The sequence below is a fragment of the Cygnus atratus genome, chromosome 16 (genome assembly GCF_013377495.2).
Source record: "Cygnus atratus isolate AKBS03 ecotype Queensland, Australia chromosome 16, CAtr_DNAZoo_HiC_assembly, whole genome shotgun sequence".
Taxonomy (NCBI): Eukaryota; Metazoa; Chordata; class Aves; order Anseriformes; family Anatidae; genus Cygnus; species Cygnus atratus.
The window spans coordinates 3737401-3756522 of record NC_066377.1 but is presented as its reverse complement, the minus strand read 5'-3'; the positions used below and the strand labels follow the sequence as shown (position 1 = coordinate 3756522).

Genomic DNA, 19122 nt, shown 5'->3' with positions numbered 1-19122 from the left:
TATTCGTGTATGCTTTTCAGCCACATTTAATAAAACCTGAAGGTTGTCCAAACACAAAAGCTGGGGTAGCTGCTTTGCAGGCTGTTCAGTACTTACAGGTACTCAGCGCTCTGACTGCATTGTAGTGTTCTGCCGTGTTTGGGAATGACAGAGACCGTTTTAAAAGCCCCTGTACTCAAAGGAGCTTTCACACTGCCTTCCTAGCACTCATGCAGCCTTAGCACTGAGGGCGGAGAGTGTTTTGTGTAGCGATGTGCAAACAGCGCAGCGGGATGCTGGACAGCTTAACAGAATGTCCTATTGATCATGTAATTGGTTTCTTTGTTCTTAACGTGTTCAGCCACCTGTTCCGAGATGACAGACCAAGTTCTTAGCCACAGGCTTATAAGTTTCAAAGCGGTTTTACAGGAGCGTGGATCCCTTCATCTGTTGATGGAAAGTGCCAAATAGCTCCAGCTTTGTCGCTGGACCAACTGCTTGTAGGAGCTTGAACTTTCTGTAGCCCATATAGATCTCCGTCAAAATGACCTCATGGTAGAGGTCTCTAAGTTAATGCCAAACAAAAGGTGTGACTGCGTGCTGCTCAGCCCAGCGCAGAGTTAATAGCTTAGCTTCACCTTTCTCCATAGTGCTCCTTCTGCATTAGTGTGAAGATCTCCTGTAAATAATTCTTACATGGTACAGAACTGAGGGGTAACCTCTGTTTCTGCTGAAAATAAGGCATTTACAAAGGAAACTCATCCCACTTATAGGAGAAGAGGAAAAAAAATATTCAGATTAACTGGGTGAATGGTTTCAGAGAAGAACGATGCGCTGCAGGCTTTCTTCCCCCTTTTGGAGGGGGAGCATGTTCTTTTTGTTTGTTTTAGGTTTTGGAGAGGTTTTGGTGACTTTCTTCTGCATGACTTTCCCTAAGTAGCTATTGCTTTCCTTGACTGAAACCTTTGATGTTGTCTGTGCTTTTCAAGTTGTCGAGAGGAAAGAGATGGGGGATTTTTTCCTCATTCTGACAATAGGCCTTATTTTAGTGCAAATTGAAGCTCAGGCTATTTAATATTTCATAGAGAAGCTTGAACCATAATTGAGTTTAGCACTTTGCAGTTCTAGTACTCCTCATCTTTTTTGATACGATTTTTAGTAAATGATTACAGGAGTATTTTAGAGGTAATTGTTTTCTCTATATTTATTTGTAATCTTCTCCCCCTTTGTAGGTTCATGGAAAGTGTAGGTAGCATCAGTTGAACAGAAAAGAAATATTGATGTAAAACCACAAAAAAACGATCACACTTTTTAAACATATGGTTATTGAGGACTCACTGCAGTCCATTATGTAAAATGTGTTGGATCAGTGTGTTTAAGCATGGCCTATTTTGCAGTCTGCTTTACTTACGCTGTTTTGTTAAGCGCTTTTTCGTGTAGCATAATATTTTTAAGGTAAAGCAGGACGTCTTTGCAATGAAGTGAACTGCCAGCAGTAAAAGTGAGACTCACTGGAATTGCACTTAGCATTTCTGCTCAGGGTCTCAGCGAGGGTCAGGAGATGCAGGAATGATACCAGGTACAGTCTGATAATAGGTATGCTTAGAGGTGTGATACTGAAGCAACAGCGGTAGGTTTCCACTTGCTTGAATGGAGGGATTGCGTACCTTTCACTTACATAAAGGTTATCAAAGACTGAAGTATAAAGTGGCACCGAAACAGCCTCCAGAATGAAGAGAAGAGAAAAGGGCAGTAATCAGTGATACGAGCAAATGGAGTTCCTAGCAGTTAGAAGCACCTTTTATTCATGATTTGTTGGTGGGGGTTTTCTGAGGTGCACCCAGATGCTCCGTGTTACAGCTGTGTCAGCCTCCTCGTGTTTTGCCCTGCTCTTGGCCGGTCGGTGGGCTGTAGGGCTGGGTATCCTTAGTGGTATCCTTAGCTGCGGTCAGCCTGCCCACTCTCCTGTGTCACAGTTGTTTGGAGCGGAGAAATCTGAAATGAGAGAGAAGCAAACCAGGCAGTCTCTGAAATGTCACGGGAGGGATGTGGGAGTAAGATATGAAAAGCCCCCACAGCACCTGAAATTCTGAAAAGAGCTGTGGTTGATGAAAGGCGAATGGAAAATGGTGCTGCTCTCCTGGGCTGAAGAGCTTTGCTGTTACTACTGGTGAAGCTGGGTTACTATCACTTCTCTTGATTTTTTTCTAACTATTTATGAGGTTTGGGGGCAGGGGGAAGGCTACCAGAGGTATCAGATCTCATTTGGTCTCAGGATTTCATTTTCTGTTGCAAGGAAAAGGTTTTGAACTTACTTTTTTCGTTATTGTGTGTGTGTTAGGTGATTTTTCTTCATAGTGATTTTTATTTTCAGGCAAATTTGTGGTAAGCGAATAGCTTCTCTGACTCAGGTGTGTTTAAAGGCATGTAAGCTGTTTGTTGTTTGTTTGCTTTTGTTTTTTTATGAACAAACTGACTCAAATTACAGATATCCAGGAGTGGCTATGAAACAGATACAAGTGGTAGTAGAACAGGACTTTGTCATGGTTTGTACAAACATTTACGAACGACTGGTTGCGGAACACCAGTTGAACTCCTTTGCTGTCTTGTCTTCAACATCATGTTGCTAAATGAGCTCCTTGGTATGCTGACACCTGTAATGTGGAGCTAACGTTGGGGCCAGAGGCTCGGTGTGTTGCAGGTGTGCAACTCAAATGAGTTGTTAATTGAATGGCAGGTGGAACATGAATAGGGGGCAGGAAGGTCTGGAATGCTGTTGTGTTGTATGAACTGTGAACTCTGCAACGGAAATTTAAAGACAACGAATAAATGCTTTGGTTTAATCACTGTAAGGAAATCGTTGCTGTGTAAAAACGAACTTTTACTAGCAGCAAGATAACCTTTACATGGGGAGTGCTTATTCTGGGGGGACACTCTAGTCTGTAATCTGCAGATTTTTGTCTTGCATAAAGGTTGTGAGAGGCGAGGCTTTAGGGGAGAGGTAATCTCCTTTATTGGGCCTGTTGCACAGTGTGCACAGGGAGAATTGGTAAGCTTTGAGCTTAGCATCTCTTCAGTGGGTCCGCAGCCCTGTCATGTCCCTGGAAGTTGTATTTTCTTTTTAAATGGATGGGGATGTGGACTACTTCTGTTAATGATGAAATTCATTACCACTGTGAAAATGGCTTTGGTATAAATTAAAACTTCACCCCGATACTGCTGTGTGCCTGGCCTTTAAAAACCAGCTTTGTTTTCTTCTCTCTTCCATACTGCAGTTGCCAACGCTGTTCCCCATTAACAAGTTTCCCCATCTTGTTAAGCAGGGATTAATTGTGCCCGCACTACAAAGGTCTGGAAAGACTGAAGTTATTAATATTTGGAGGGCAGGTTATATACGTGTGCCAATAATGATAAGGGATGATTTGGTAACTCTTGATAACAGAACAAAGCTACCTTCGGGCTGCACTCCTGATTTTTCTATGTGCAGTTCTGAAATGTATTATGTGGTATGTGCCCATTTTTCTGAGGTATAAAGCATAGCTGGTAGGACAAAGGCAGGGAGATTTTTATCGAGCTCGTTTTAATATTGAGATTGTGTTTGTCCTTCATTTTTCCCCAGAGAGTAATTTTCCATCTCCTCTTTCCTGATTGAAATAGAATTGTCCAAAGAGACCTTAACGGTGTCTGGTGCCTTATCCACCGGGTTTGCAGGTTTTGTTCCATTTTTTCGTTTGTTTTTTCCCTCTGCCCTTGCTTATCCAAAGTAGCACTTGGACTCCTTGAAGCGTGCATTCCTTGCGAGGCGCTGTTCTTCCTGTCACTGAGATGGAAGTATTCCGGCGTTACATGTGGATTTCCCTGGAGCGAAGACAAAAGGCTAGTCGTGCTACTAAACCATATAATTACGGTTTAATAACTAGCTCATCTCTGCGTGCTCAATTTCAGTAAGAGGTAATAGTATGACTGGTTACTTTGTTACAGTTCATTTTATTCTGGTAACATTCCATTAATTTTAATTGGAGTCACTCTGGCATAATGCATTGGTGACCCAGGCCCAGGTTGTTGGTTGTTTTTGTGGGGGTTTTGTTTGCGTTTTTCCTTCAAAATGCAGCACTGCAGTGTACTCAAATGCCGTCATTTTGTCATGGTTATTGGGTAGAATGAGACACACAAAACGTGAAGAGTCTTGTGCTTATTCACATAGGCTGAAAATGTTTTATGCAGATTAAATCACCTTTCAGAAATGCACTTAGATCCAGACATACTAACACTGATTGAAAAGCACGGCTAAAAACTACCTGCAGAACAAATTATCTCCTGTTATTCAAATCCGTAGTGGGTGCCTTTTTATTTTTGTAACCAGAGAAATGCACAGCCAATAAATGTATAGGGAAGGGTCAGCATTTTAGACAACATAAAGGGCTTGGATTGGTTATACCGTGGAAAAGCTTGGTCATAATTTTAAAGATTTTTCATTTGAATCTTGACGTTTGCTTCCTCAGTGCTTAATTCCCATTGAACTTGGAACATCACTGTTTTCCAAAGACGTGAATCCCCACCCAGTACATCCTTCGTACACACACTGATCAACCATTGACAGAAGTTAGCTATTCATTGTCTAAATCTAGATAAATTAATCTTCCACTAAAAGTAGAAAATGCTTATGAAGAAAAATATTTGCATGAGGCAATGTAATTTCTAAAACACTGGTTGTCAAGAAGACATCTGTGATATTACAGATGAAGTATCCATATTTTGATTATCTTATTCATGAAATCATATTGGTTTGTGGCTATTCATTTCCTGTTGTTTTCCTCTGTTACAAATCAGGAAGATGAGTTTGGGCAGCTAGTTTGCTTTGTCCAGACAGGACACACATTTATCACATTTAAAAAATAACCTGGTAAAAGGTCACTGCATGAAATCAACGTTTTTACTGGATTATTTTAGAAATTGTTTATTTTCTTCATTTACCCGCCCCCACACCAGGCATGTAATGGAAGTTTAAAACATCAGTTCAAACAAACTATTATCGGGACAGTGAGCTCTGTCTAGAAAAACAAAAACTGATAAGAGTTGCTAAATGTAACTTCGATGCCAGCAGTTGTGGTTTTGAAGCTCGCACATCCATGTGATGGGTTAAGTCTATGCTAGTTTCGAAAGGTCCATACCAACCAACCCCTCTAACTATAGATATACGAAACTTGTTTCATTTTTGTAAGTGAAGATGTCTCTGTTTCTATATCAACAGAAATTTTGCAGCTTCATTGACATATTGCCGTCAGGAAAATGGCTTTGAGGGATGAAAATTTGATGTTTTACATCCTACCTTTTCCTTTTTTTTTTTTTTTAATACAGTACCTTATGTTTGATTCATTAACCACCTTTTCCTGGTAGAAATTGAATCACAGAAGACTGAGGTCCAAATCTAGCTGTAAGAAACCTATGTCCCTCTAAATTTTAGAAAATTGGTATTTAAATATCCACATGGATCTGTACCCCAGTGACTTGCAAAGTCACACAGGAAACGTGTGATAAGACAGAGGGCCTGGAATTTGGAAAAACTTGAGCGTAGCGCTAGCCCTGCAGTAACACTCTTTTTTATTTGTAGGAGCCTTGTACGAGCATGACTTAGAGCTGACCAGATACGTCACGTTTGTAGCTTCAAAGCACTTCACCTAGGTGTTTACAGAGAAGCACAGAAATACCTGACTTACAGAAGAGGTGGCCAGTTGTGTGTGCTGCTTCACATCTGCCTTCCCCAGAACTGGCAATACTCTTGTGAGGTACTATACTTATTCAGTATCCATTTTGCCATATTTAGTATCCATATTCATGGTATTGCAGTCCGTTTTAGCATTTAGGAGCTTTCTGTGAGCTGACTTCAGTATCTCCTATTTTTTCTGAAGGCATTCAGGTTTTTTTCCATGGTAAATAAAACTTGATTTGTGGAAGGGCAACAATATTGCCACATCAACCTGTGCGGCTTATTAACTGGTGCTACTCATTCATGTAAGATCTAAAGATAAGGACTGCTTTTTTAATGCTTGCTAAATGTATTCAAGTGGTTTAGGAAACTGATCGATGTAGAACAGTTCTAGAATGGTATACTAAATCTAAATGAAGTTAGTGCTATACAAGTCAATTTCGTAATGTACTTAGTCTGGAACAAAACCAACAATACATTTAACTAACTGGGTCACTTCATTCATCACTTGATTAATGAGTACACAATTTGAAATTTGCTTTTAGTGAATATTCAAACTAAAAAATACTAGTGTGAAAGTGGGAATGCTACTAATGCCTCGGTGCTTCCATGTTACGGAAGGAAATAATTACAGAGGGTCACAAATGTCATGGAATAAATAAACTTTTTCAGATTTAGAAGAATATTTTATGCTTGCTCTTCTTTTTAAAATATCAATTTTTATAACACAATTTGGTAGATCCTAGCAAAACAAATACCTCTTTAGACACTGTTGTGTAGCTTGCATTTAGACTAGCTAACATGCATGTTTTGGGTTGGTTTGGTGTGGAGGAGGCAATTCTTCTGTTGTATTATTTGCTGATTTCATACCCCGTCGTGCCAGATTTGTGAATGGTTAATATTGATTAGAAAACGTCCTTATTTATGAATTGTGATTGAATGGCACTCTATAAAAGTGAGTACCTGGTGAATTAATTGCTGAGATGAAAACCCAGTTACTCGGATGAGTTGATCGTAATGACCTTAAATAGCTGATTTCCACTTTCTTAGTCTTTTGTTCAACACTTCAGCTGGGGCTAGCTCTCAAGAGATGAGTGAAAAAGGTTGTATTTCTAGTTTATTCCAAGGAAATTACTCAAACCTGTGTTTTCAGAAAGCATTTTTGAGATGGCTGCTTTGAAACCGCTCAGGAGCCGCGTGGGATTTCTAGGGGATTTCAGCCCCTTATGAACTGTTCTGCAGGCTTCTGTCTGCACGAGTTCTTCCCGATGAGAATTTCAGAAGGGATATGATGGGCATTTTGGCCCTCTGTTGAGGTTTTGATTTGCTGTGCTGCTCTGTACGTGCAGTGTCCATCATCTGTGCACGTTTGACTTCAGTCTTTACCTTACTCTAGAAGGAGCTACGTGTTGGCATTCTTCTGCCCATATAGTTCTGTGGAGCACTTTGCAACTGTCATATAAAGTACCAACAGCAACAACAAAGGATCTCCCTACTTGTTACTTTCATGAAAGCTCTTGAGTAACAGCTTAATTCCTGATTATGAGACTGCTTAACATAGGCTTCATGCAAGTATCACACATATTATTTTATCCCTGTATATTTTGAATACAAGCTGTATCAGAGATATTAAACAGTGCTTTAGCTGTAATGGCCTATTGAATTTGTGCTTTTTAGAAAGTAAATTATTTTCATAATGGAGGGTAATAGCTCTGCTTTGTCAATCCATCATCAATTCATGAACGCTGCAGGGTGTATGTGCAACCTCATGTTCAAGGAATTATATATGCAACTCCCGTCATTGTTTGTTGTTCAATAAACAGCTTCAAACGACTAAAGCTGTGTGTGAGCTGTTACTTAGCGGCTAAAGTATTTGCCAGGACTGTCATTGCCCTTCTAGCAGAGAGCTTGTTTGTGAATGCTCAGAGAGATATCTTGAATTGAGATTATTAACTGCACGGCAATCAGTTTTCCTTCAGTGTTAATTGTGCTGCTGAATCCCAGGATATTGCGTTAAAAAGAATTCAGAAGTCAGTGCCACATCATGGATGCATTTTTGTGCTTAAAAGGACAGGTGTCAGCTTGTGGGCACAGCCTGCCTATAAAAACTATTTTTGCCATGAACTTCACCTTTACGTGCACAGGATGGGTGCTTGTGGTGTTTGTACACATGCACCACAACTACCTACTTCATGGCACTGCCTTGCCATCTCTAATGTGTGATCATTGTCCGGTATGGCAGGGGGGCCTAGGAATTACTGGCAGGTTTCTGATGTATAAGAAAAGCCTTTACACGATGACAAAAAGTCCTGCCTGGTGTATCTGAGTCACTTTAAAATGGTATCAAGTTGTAGAATTTTACAAATGGAAAAATAATAGTCCTGTTCTTCCCCCACGAATGTGTACGCATAGCACTACCGATAATGCTTGGTAATTGGATTAAATATCGGTTCCTTTTTATATTCAGGCTGTGCAAACAGGTTGTAAATTATGGAGTAAAAGTGTGTGGTTTGTAAATACCTAGTAATAAGTAGTATTCATGCATCCTGGACTACAGCGACAAAAGTGGTGCTGATTTAATGAGTCATAAGCATTCCTGAGCTGACAAGAGCAGGTTGCTGACAGACCTGGTTTTCTTGCCTCTGTGGTGTGTACAAGCCTTCCCTTCCCCAGGTAGTGGTGGGATTTAAGTGAGTGCCCACGGTAGCTGAATATCTTCATAAAATTGTGGTAACAGGTTATGGATGATAGCTTTCACCCTGCAAAATTCCTGATTGCTTTTCGTAATATAACATATCGCCTTAATGCTGCAAATACAACTGTACTGGCAGAAAAATACGTTGTGCAAAGGTATGGAGGAAAGGGAGGTTTCCTTCAAGGATAAGGGAACACAGCAGCGTTATGAGCTTCCTGCTATCCACAAGGATATCTGTGAAATCTTTCATGAGAAATGCTAGTTTCGTGGTGTCAGAAACCAAGTGAGCTTTTCCCTCTTTTGGCACTCATCCAGGGTGGCTAGTGAAGTGTTTTTGTTCTTGCCTGTGTTTCCTAGGTCAGAAGTAAAAATAATAATATAAAAATACTCCTTACTCTGTTCCATCTATTTGCAGAATAATTTCAGTAGAGTGGAGGAGAAAGGTCTCTTTCAAGACCAGATCCACATTTCAAAGTTGTGCTGGTATCACTGCACAGGGGCTGGGGTTATGAAAAATTAATCCTCCCTCTTAGAAACCACATTGTTAAACTTCTCTCTATGAATGAACTTAACTTAGTGTTTTCCGTCCTAGTTCTGTTATGAGATTGAATGTTTCCTTCCAAACGTGCAAGGAAAACATTAGCACTCTTTCAAATCAAAATATAATCACATCTTCCTGATTTCAAAGCCTATCCCTCTTGGCAAGTCTCATTAATTATCCCGGACAGGTGTTTTTCAACAAAAGCTCTTCTTGCATTGTTTCTTCCTCTGTAGCCTCCTACACAAGCTAATGAAGCTTCAGTGATGTCTCTGGAACAATGCAGCAATTTATATAACTACAGGTTGGCGAGAACAAATAAGGAATCATAATTGAGGAAGGGCACTGAAGAGAGGCTGTGGGAGCAAGGATCTTCTATCTGTGGAAAGAGATATTTCATTATTGGTGATGAGGGAGGAAGCATCACAGAGCCAGAAAGAAAGTAGCTGTGCTGAAAAATGCTCTTTGATAGTTTATTGATATGCAGACACTGCTCTGTGAAAGGACCACAGACCTCGTTATTGTGCCCTTTACATCCTCTAGTTAATGGAGTGTAGATTTGTATTAAGGGAGCTGACATTGCCTCCAAACAGGTCTTACAGTAAGTCATTTAGCCTGTTTCTTTAAAAAGCTCCTGAGTACAATTTAGGACTGCATGAATACTGTTTACTAACACTCCATGCATAAATTGGATCCTTCTCTCTGGAAATAGTTGTTTGGTTTTTTTTTTTTCCTCTGTGCCTATGTGCTTCCACAAATACTTGATGCATATTCATAATTACAGCAAGTCATCTTTCATGTTTTTGTTTTTTTTTAAACAGGTCCTGTCTGCTTTTTTTTGTGTCTAGACGATAGGAATTGGGCAACTTTATTAACAGGTGTGGTAGCAGAAAATATGTGTGTGTTTTGGTAGGTTAGCTGATGAGGAGCCCTGCGTTGCCTAATGGTAATGCTTTTTCACAGTTCATATTTGATTATGCCTAGGTGCTCCCTAGTCCCTGCCTCTTCCAAATGCATATAGACATTTATATTCCAAACAGTAAAAACCAGCAGAATTCCAATACTCCTTTTACTGGATTTGAATTAGTCATCAGCTACCCTGAAACTTCAAACCAGCTGATAACATTCTGAGTATGAAAACCGGGCTCAGGTGTGACCTCACGTACAGGCATAAGTAGTTTATTTCTCTTCTGTATTTGGCAAGGCAGGAGGAAGGAATAGAAATATCTTCCCTGCAAAATCTGCCAATGAATAAAATCACTTACAGCTAAGTTTAGGTAAGTATCAGAAGTCATCTTTTAGAACCATAGGATACAGACAGATAGAGAAGGGTTTTGATTATTACCTGCTATTTTGAATCCCAGGTAAACCAGACAGAAACGATTCCTCCATCCTTTTCTTTAGGTGTAATTTAAAGTAATGTAACTTTTCTTTTATCAGACTGAATGATCTAGTAGTCCTCTCTTTGTGAACGAAAGAAGAGAAACAGCTGGAAATTAGTCTCTTGTTCACGTTCTGACTTTGTCTTTTTAGGCAGACCAGTGGATTTCATGAGTCACAGGAAGAGAGGAGGTTAATGTAATGTTTTCAGATCTAAGTTTCATGTAACATGCTCTGGAAAAGAACTAGAATTGGAAAGAATTAAGTGATATGCTCTCACCACCAACTGTGCGCGCTATCAAGAACCTACTAATCAGTGGTAAGCAAAATTCAGCTGTTCCAGGAGCTTTAAAAATTACTATTATTAAAGTAAAATGTATAGGCTTTAATTGTCTCCTCAGACAAACCCATAGAGGTTTTACTTTCAGTTGGTTTTCATCGTTTCCAGCAACACCCTGTTTACCATAAAATATTTGGCAAGTTTTGTAGAAAAATACTTTATTGGGGTTCTCAGAAGGTAGCAGACACAAGGAAAGGTACAAGCAGGCTCAACAGTGCATACTGGCAGCTCTTAGCACACTTACTTCAAAGCATATATTTTAATTCATATATAATGGTCTGATTGAACATGTCACAAGACTGAAATATATATATACAAAACAAGACTTCATTTAAAACCTGACTTCAGACAACAATATTGATCTACTCAGCAAATGTCACTGGAATAAAGTTGAATAGTGATTTATTTTATTCCTAGCAACAGCCAAGAAACAGTTTGCTCACAATAGCAAAGTGTAATGGGCAATCACACCATCAGAAGCTTTTGGGTACTACCTTACAGCATTTGGGTTTCCATTTGTAAATGTAATTTTCAGACTTAGGATTTTGAGCTTCCTTGCACAATACTGTTAAATATGAGCTTTGCCATGGCAACTTATTATGTATTCGTATTACTATAGCACTGAACAATGCCAGCAGAGATCAGGAGTTAGTCTTCCACTTTGTGGTCATTCTGGCTCTGTTCCCAAAGAGGTTATAGACTACATGGGCAAGCATGATGAAGTGTGAGATGGGAAGCAGAGCTAAAATGCCCCAGATCTCCTGCTAAGACTGAGGATAGAGCCCTGGTCTCTTGAATCTGGTGCTTCATCTGTGGAATTAGTTGACTGCTTTAAAAATAAAAAATAATAATTAAAAAGATACTTATGTTGCTTGGAACAGCTTGACCAGGGTCTCTGTTCAAAATAATATGCTTTAAAAGAAAGCATGTGAGAGTTCTGGAGAGCTTGCTGAAGTTAAGAGGTCTGAAACTACCTTAAAAAAAAAAGGAATGCAAACTTCACTTCTCCCAGCACTTGTCATTTGGTAACGCATCGCTGAAAGGGTAAATATGAGGTCCTGCAGATGAGACTGGGAAAGGTCTTTGGGTCACAATGAGGGAGAGCCCATGGAGAAGCTGAAACCCTGCTGACACCTTTCCTATAGGCACAGCAGCCCTGTTCTTCGAGGCTGCCGGGGCTCCCACCATCCTGCAGGGCCGGTGCCTGCGCTTGTTGTTCCTGCTGCACGCCCTTGGGCTGGATGCTGCTCACGTTGTGGTGCTGTGCTGATCCACGTGGTGCACAGCACAGCCGGTCCAACCGCTGACAGTCAAAAGGGGGAAAGGCAGACAGCTGCTGCAGGACACAGGGCAGTGCTCGAGGAAGGACAGCTTCTGAGAGAGGAGAGGAAGCTTTGCAATGGAGGCAAGATAGGCAAGGGTTATGTGGAGGAACAGACAGGAAGCTTTGCCGAAGGGCAGGAGAGAAGCGTACCCGTGTATCGTGGGAGTAATGGCTGGTGCATGGCTGGACGCAAAGGGAATCAGATCCGTTTTGAAGTAGGAAGCAGGGAATGCCAACAGAATGCTTCAGGATACCTGATGCCCCTAAGTCCATCTGTAAGCTCTTCGTGGCAGCGATTTGCCCCTTCCTGGGGGGTGGAAGGGACATCTATTGCAGCACCACGTGCAGTGGGGACCCGGCTTATGGCTGAAGCTGCTGTAGTAGCAATGATAAACGAGGTGGTTTTCTTTCTGAGGTCCATTCTTTTCTTTCCATATAACCATGTAATATCTTAAGTGTAAACTGTAGTTTAGTCCAGTGGTTTCAGGTTAGATCGTATTTTAACAAAATGTTGTTGCCACTCAGGCTGACTAGGTGGCAGCAGAGCTCTTTTGTGCTCTTTTGTGCAGGTGTAGGATGCAGATTTCACCGTCTGTGGTTAACGTCAAAAAAAATTAAAAAAACCAACCACCTTTCCCTTCTATTCTGCTTGTTTCTGTTGGTGATGAACTAGAGTAATTTAATAGTGATCTCACTGCTGCCTTCCTCACGTGTGCCAGACCAGTGGCCACGGCTTCTGCCAAGGAAGCAAGCTACAGTACTTTTCTTTTATAAAAACCTGTGTTACAGAAGGCTCTTCACATCCACACACAGGGCTAGCTTTACTTCCAGCAGTTCTGGAGAGGATCGTGAGGTTGGATCTTTAGCTTCTTCGGACAGAGGAGTTTAATAAAAGCTCTTCTGAAGCTGTAGTGACAGAGAGGGTACAGGACAGGGTTGACAGCTGAGTTGATCCACAGCAGCCAAAAGGAAGTCTCATACCAGTAATCAGAGATGCAGTGGCCATGGCAGCCGGCACGGATAATCATGAGGAGGGTGTATGGTGCCCAGCAAATTCCAAAAATGCCCACAATGATTGCCAGTGATTTGGCCACTCTCTTGTCTCTAGAGAGCCTGAAGCGTTGAGTCATGCTCTGGGAGACTATCTTCATCCGCTTCTCTAAGGACATTGTGCACGCTGAATTTTTACAGCTCTTTTTGTTGCAACACTTGGGTTTCCCAGAGCTCCCCGAGCTGGGTGTCTGCAGGTCTTTTGCACCAAGGCTGGCAGTGGAGGCTGCTGCTTGTGCTTTGCTCTTAGAGAGGTCGAGGGTTTCAGCGGGCTCCTTCTGCTCCCACTTACAGCGTTTCAAAGAAAGCTTTGCTTCTGGGCTCATTTCCATCTCTTCAGTGAAGGATTGGTTGTGCACTTCATGGAAAACATCCAGGCGTAATTTGGTGCGCTTCTGTATGTTCAGGTAAATGCTCAGGTTGAAAAACATTACGCTGATGAAAGGGGTGAAAAACTCCAGCGTGGAGGCTGTCATGAGAAAATACCAGTTGTAGAAAAATTCAGCATAGCATTCCCCGGTGGGTATGATACTCTGGCCCGAGATATACTCCCAGCTGATGATGGCAGGTCCGTAAAGCAGGAACGCTAACACCCACACCATCACCATCTTCAGCACCGCTCGCTTGATGTTGCCTTGCTGGGCTCTGTAGGCGACCTGCAGTGGGGAAACCTTTCCTTAAGTATGGCCACACACACCAACTGGTTGAGGCTCTTCACAAATAAACTGTTAGTGTTTCTGGTAAAGTTGCTAGGCAATCTCCCAGCAGTGTAACAAATTCATATGCCATAGGCAACAGGAGCAATTGCTAGATAAATCACACTCCTGCAGGGAAGACTTAGAACCCTCGTCTTGCAGCTCCAAAAACAGACGTGGCTTCTGCTCAGTGGAAATGTACTGACTTGGTTTGAGCCCGGCAGGCTGCTGCTCCCAGCCACTTGCGTGAGTTGTCCCTAGCTACACCCTGCAACTCCCGGGGAGAGGCATGCCTCAAGCTCTGGGCTAGGCAGGCGTTTAGCTCTGGGTCTCTCTGAACCTAGGCTCCTTGTAGCTAATCCACATCGTACTTGGAGTCATGGAAAAAAACAAGCAGCCCGTGAGTTGCTCGTTCCCTCCTGCAAAAGGCTGAGCATTTTCATCTCACCATGCCCAACGACCTCCGGGAAGTGCCCTGCTGAAGTTGGTTCTGAAATCTCCTCGGCTTTGGTAGCCAGGGAGAAGCTGAGAATCCAACCACAATCTGCTTCTTTGTCCTGGAGATAACAAGCCCCTGGAAGTTAGCAATAGGTCTGCTTACCTCGCTGACTCACTTTGTACACTGTCCTGTTATCTGAGAAGGGAACACCTGCACAATGCGGTCTGAACCTTAAATGATTTAATTATGCCAGAAATAATAATTTGAAGCCATAACTGAATTATGTATTTGTGGATAATTATTGCTTTCCGTCACCAGGCTAAAAGATTCATAGTTTTTGAAGGATTAAAAAAGCTTTTAATTATTGCAGCGAATCTGGGAGAATAAAGCAGGGGAGAGTTACTCCCCTTTCAGCTGCCATGACAGGACTCACCGCTCTTGTCACCGAGAGGAATCTGTCATAGCTAATCAGCACGATGTTGAAGACCGAGGAGGTGCAGAGCAGGTAATCAACTACCAGCCAGAGTTTGCAGAGGCTTCTCCCGAAGATCCATCTCCCCGTCAGCACATAGGGCACGTACAGGGGAATGCAGAAGGCACCTGCAATGGTGGGGCTCATTTACGCCGAAACGGGGGACCCTGCGCGGCGGCAGCCCCCGCGGGGGAGGCCACGGGGGCCGGGGCGGCCTCGCAAGAGCCCCGGGGCCGGGGTGCGGCCGCTGCCGGCTCTGCTCGCCCGGGGGCTGCGGGGAGCGCGCGGGGCTGGGGGCGGCGGCGCCGGGGCTGCCGGGGGGACCGGGGGTGCAGAGGGGGTGCAGAGGGGTATCGGGGGGAGAAGCGGGGAGCTGCCGGGGGGGGACCCGGGGGTGCTGCCTGGGATGGAGTCCGGGTGCCTGCCCGTCCCGTCCCGTCCCGTCCCCAAGTTGCAGCCGGGCGCGGCGCGGCGGGGCGGCACTTTACCCACTAGGAAATCCGAGATGGCCAGGTTGAGCAGGAAGAAGTTGTTCTGGGTGCGCAGGCTGGAGTCCGCCACGAAGGCCAGCATCACCAGCGCGTTGCCGGCCACGGTGACAGCGATCAGCAGCGCCATGAGCGCTCCCAGCGCCGCCGTGCCGCCGGCGGCGAAGCGCCCGGAGGCGGCGGCGGAGCCGTTCAGCGCCCCGCCGCCCCCCAGGGCCCCGCCGCTCTCCATGGCCCCGCCGCTCCGCACCCAGCCGCAGCCGCGGGGCTGCCGCCGCCGCCCCTCCCCGGCCCGGCCCGGCCCGGCCCCGCCTCCCCGCCCCCCCGGTACCGACCCCCCAGCCCCTCCAGGGGGAGCCCGGACCTCCCCTTCCCCCCCACAAGCCGGCCGCGTCCTGCGCGCCCGCCCCGCGGCGTGCTCGCACCCCCCGGAGCCCCCCCGAGCCCCCCCCGGGCCGTGTGAGCAGCGCCTCCCCGCAGCGCCCCCGGACCCAGCAGCGGCCCTGGGGAGCGCTCCCGGTGCCTGCTTCAGGTGCCCGGGGCGGCGGGGAGCGGCGTTAAAGGCTTCATTTGTCCTTCAGTTACCCCCAGCCAGGGGCCCGCGGGCACGGGGGCGGGGGGCGATGCTCTCGCCTCCCCCCGCACGTGTTGGGCTGTTGGGAGTAACTCGTGTCCGGGTGCTGCCCGCGGGGAGCGGCTCCTGCCGCCGGCACCCGGGGCCCGCTCCGCGCACGGGGGCGGCGTTCCCACGCGTGCTGGCGGCGCCGCGGCCGCCCCGAGACGGCGTGGGGCAGGGCCGGGCAGCGGGAGCCGGGGCCGGGGCCCCGACCAAGCTCCTTCCCTTCTGGGGAAGTCGGAGAAGTTGTGAACGTCGCTGAAGAAGAGAGATCAAACAAAAAAGCGAAGCGACAAAATCCTGCGAACCCAGAACCGCGCCCGAAGCTGCCTCGCGGGGAGGTTTGCCGCCTCCCTGTCCCTCCCGAAGCTGTTTTCCCATCAGGAGCTGTCGCAGAGCTCCCCTTCGGCCCACCCGGCCCTGCTGGGGGGCGGCCAAGGGGTTCTTCTCAGCCAGGGGCAGTCACCCGCGGGGCTGGGGGCGAGGGCACCTCGCAGCAGGGCGCCCCCGAGGGCCCCCAGCCACGTCCTGCACCTTCCCTTCCTTCCCCTTCCCCTTCCCCTTCCCCTTCCCCTTCCCCTTCCCCTTCCCCTTCCCCTTCCCCTTCCCCTTCCCCGGCTCAGCACCCAGGTGGCAGCACCCAGCAGTGCGCGGAGGATACGAGCTGTGTGTGTGTTGCCTCAGATGGGACAGAGAATCGTGTTTAGTTAGGTTTTCTTTTTTGGGGGGAGGGGGGATGTCTTAATGAGGCACCACACCGCTTTTATTCTGCGGCTGTTCGGGATCTCGTGTTATTTGTAATCTCTAGCTCTTCAGACAATCATTAGTGTTCATTAAAATGTTTACAAATGCCGAATGATTGTGTGCAGGCTGCAGCGCTGTCACTGGGAGCTGTTTGCTGTTTGTTAGCTGTCATTCATTATTCAGAGTTTTCGCCATCCGAACAGAAAGCAGAAATCGTGCTTTGTACCTAAGATAATTTACAAAGTGATTTGTAAAATGTAATGTGGACAATTCTCAGTTATTGTTTATCCAGAGTAATTTGCCTGGCATGTCAGGTAAATAAGGGATGACAGAGCCGAGCAGACTGTAGTTTTCCTGCTCTACATATTTCTCTCTTGCTTCAGCAGAAGGACGACTATCTGTCTACTGCACTTAGGAGACGTGCTGTTTTGGTGATGAGACAAAGGCGGCAGCCAGCCTAGGAGCGCCAGTTAGAGCAGATCACGTAAGGCTATGCAAGCAGACGGTACGATGGGTAACGTGCAGACCTGGCCTCCGCATTACATACGTCACATGGAGATACCATAGATGTTCACAAGTGCTTATGTATGTCCACACGGGGTGTATTGATCACCCTGTAGTCACCCCTCGGGGTCCTCTTTGGGGCTGGGAGCCTCCTGAGCCTCACAGCTTGTGCACCGCTTAGTCCTCAGGCAGACGCAAGAGCAGGCGGCCGATGCAGAGCTCCTAGCCCAGAGCTCCCCCCGAACCCAGTTCTTAAAGGCGTCTGTGAAGTCTCAGCCGGGTGTGATGCGGCAGTTGAGGAGCCACAGTTTGCAGCCAAGGTGCTGAGGTGATCTGATGTTTCCCAGACTCAGGCTCCAGCTACACCAGCACACAAGTCCTAGAAGCCCCCAGGAACGGGGTGAAGAGCTTGGGGGCAGCCCTGCTGCCACTGGTAAGCAGTTCCTGGTGAGCCGCTGCCTGCTAGGCAGCTCCTCTCCTGGGAGACTCCTGAACAAGGGTACTGGGAGCTCTCCTCCCCTCTCTGCTTCCTTCCCTACTTGATTTTTGAGAAGCATTTAGCCTGAACGTGAATTCTGCAGATGTTCTATGTCTTTAAAAACAGACAGAGGTAATACTTGACTTTTTTAAGGCTGCTTTATGCTGAAGGAGAAGTCTGCACTTGAAAGTTCAGATTCAAGCAGTGAGTGAAGAAGGGGTGAATAACCCTCTTGTAAAATGGTTGTTCTAGGGAGTGTCTCTGTGAAGCCTCCAGGCTGAGAGACAAATAGCTTCTGCAGCCTCCAGATGTTTAAGGAGCTTTGGATGTAATTTTGGAGTTGGCCCTGTCCTGGATTCTGGGCACTGCAGGATTTGTGCATTGCCACATCACAGCGCAGTGCCGCAGGACCACCGACCACTGCCGTGTTTGCAAAGCGCTGCCGGCGCCCACAGCCTCTGCTGGTGCTGGTCACAGGCGATCGCTCAGACTCACCGAGTGGTTTGTACACGCTTTGTATGCGTGTGGCTTAGTGCCACTGGCTTCTGTTCCTCTTGTTTGTTATTTCAGTTTGGAGGTCCTAGAGGGACCAATTTGGAGTTTCCTTTGGACAGATGTATTTCCTCTGTACAACATCTCATTTTTATTTTCTCCTGTGACTTGCAGAATTGCGCATAGATTTACTAGCTGGACAGAGGAGGTATGGAGAAGTTCTGCCTTCCCAAGAACTCTTGTACAAATAAATGAAGTCTCCATGTGGGCTGATTATTCTGACCACCGAAGACAGTGCTGGGATTTGCTCATCTCAGTGGAGCACCTTCTTCTACAGGCCAGGTTTAATTCTTCCTGTTTCTCAAATTTAGCCTCCTTTAGTTTTATTAAATCCCTGTAATTCGTATAATAAAAACCATGGTTTTATTAAACCATGATGTTTTCCCTGTAACACTTGAGGTGCTCCTTGATCTACAAGGCATATGCTATAGTCCATGCCAAATCTGAGCTATTATACATGCATCTGTTTTGTCTTGGGCCACTGTCACTTTCTCTTCTGGTTGCCTCATACATTTATTTGCAATTCATGAAAATCTCAAGAGAACATATGCCAAAACACTGGATGTGGAGCACTGCACTACAAAATTTGTTTTCAGCTTCTTAGAAGAGTTTTAGAGATGCTGATATTCTGTTAGATGTTTATTCGGTTCCTAGATTGTCTTGGATGCTCTTTCTAATGAACCAGGAAACCCAGATGCAAGGAATTGGATTTCTCCCCTCTCTGGGAGGCACGTCAATATGTCTGTGATGAGATAACTTCGTTGGCTTGCTTTGGCATTTTTATCTAATCCACTTAAGTTTTATTCCATGAAATGTCTTTTAAGCTCTGAAGAGTACATTAGAGAGTTTCTTAAAACCAGCACCTTCTTGGCCCACAGAAAGCTTTTCAATGTAATAAACCTGGAGCTGGGAGGATATTCCTCCATAGCCGGCTGATTACATATGGCTACATAATTGACAACAGCTCCCACCTTCAGAGACTGTGATCTTTTACAAATGACAAAGTGATAATCATGCCTGAATCATTAAAACAACAACACAGTCTCCCTGTGGTTTGTCTCGGAGAATACATGACCTGGAATCGCTGTCACACGCATCCCAGTCAAAACCGATAGAGATGG

General features: G+C 45.3%; 1 protein-coding gene across 2 annotated transcripts; it reads right to left on the bottom strand.

Annotated features, from left to right (window-relative positions):
* Nucleotides 1–10462: 10462 nt before the first annotated feature.
* HRH3 (histamine receptor H3) lies at nt 10463–15371 on the bottom strand. 2 transcript variants are annotated; one of them, XM_035547966.2, is made up of 3 exons: nt 15108–15371; nt 14581–14747; nt 10463–13669 (listed from the first exon to the last, which is right to left on the bottom strand). In XM_035547966.2, exons 1-3 carry the CDS (start codon nt 15337–15339, stop codon nt 12785–12787), a joined length of 1284 nt encoding a protein of 427 aa, XP_035403859.1. In that variant the 5' UTR covers nt 15340–15371; the 3' UTR covers nt 10463–12784. The 2 variants fall into 2 exon arrangements, with proteins under 2 accessions (XP_035403859.1, XP_050569987.1); XM_050714030.1 differs by lacking the exon at nt 14581–14747 and having other exon boundaries at nt 15112–15351.
* Nucleotides 15372–19122: the final 3751 nt, after the last annotated feature.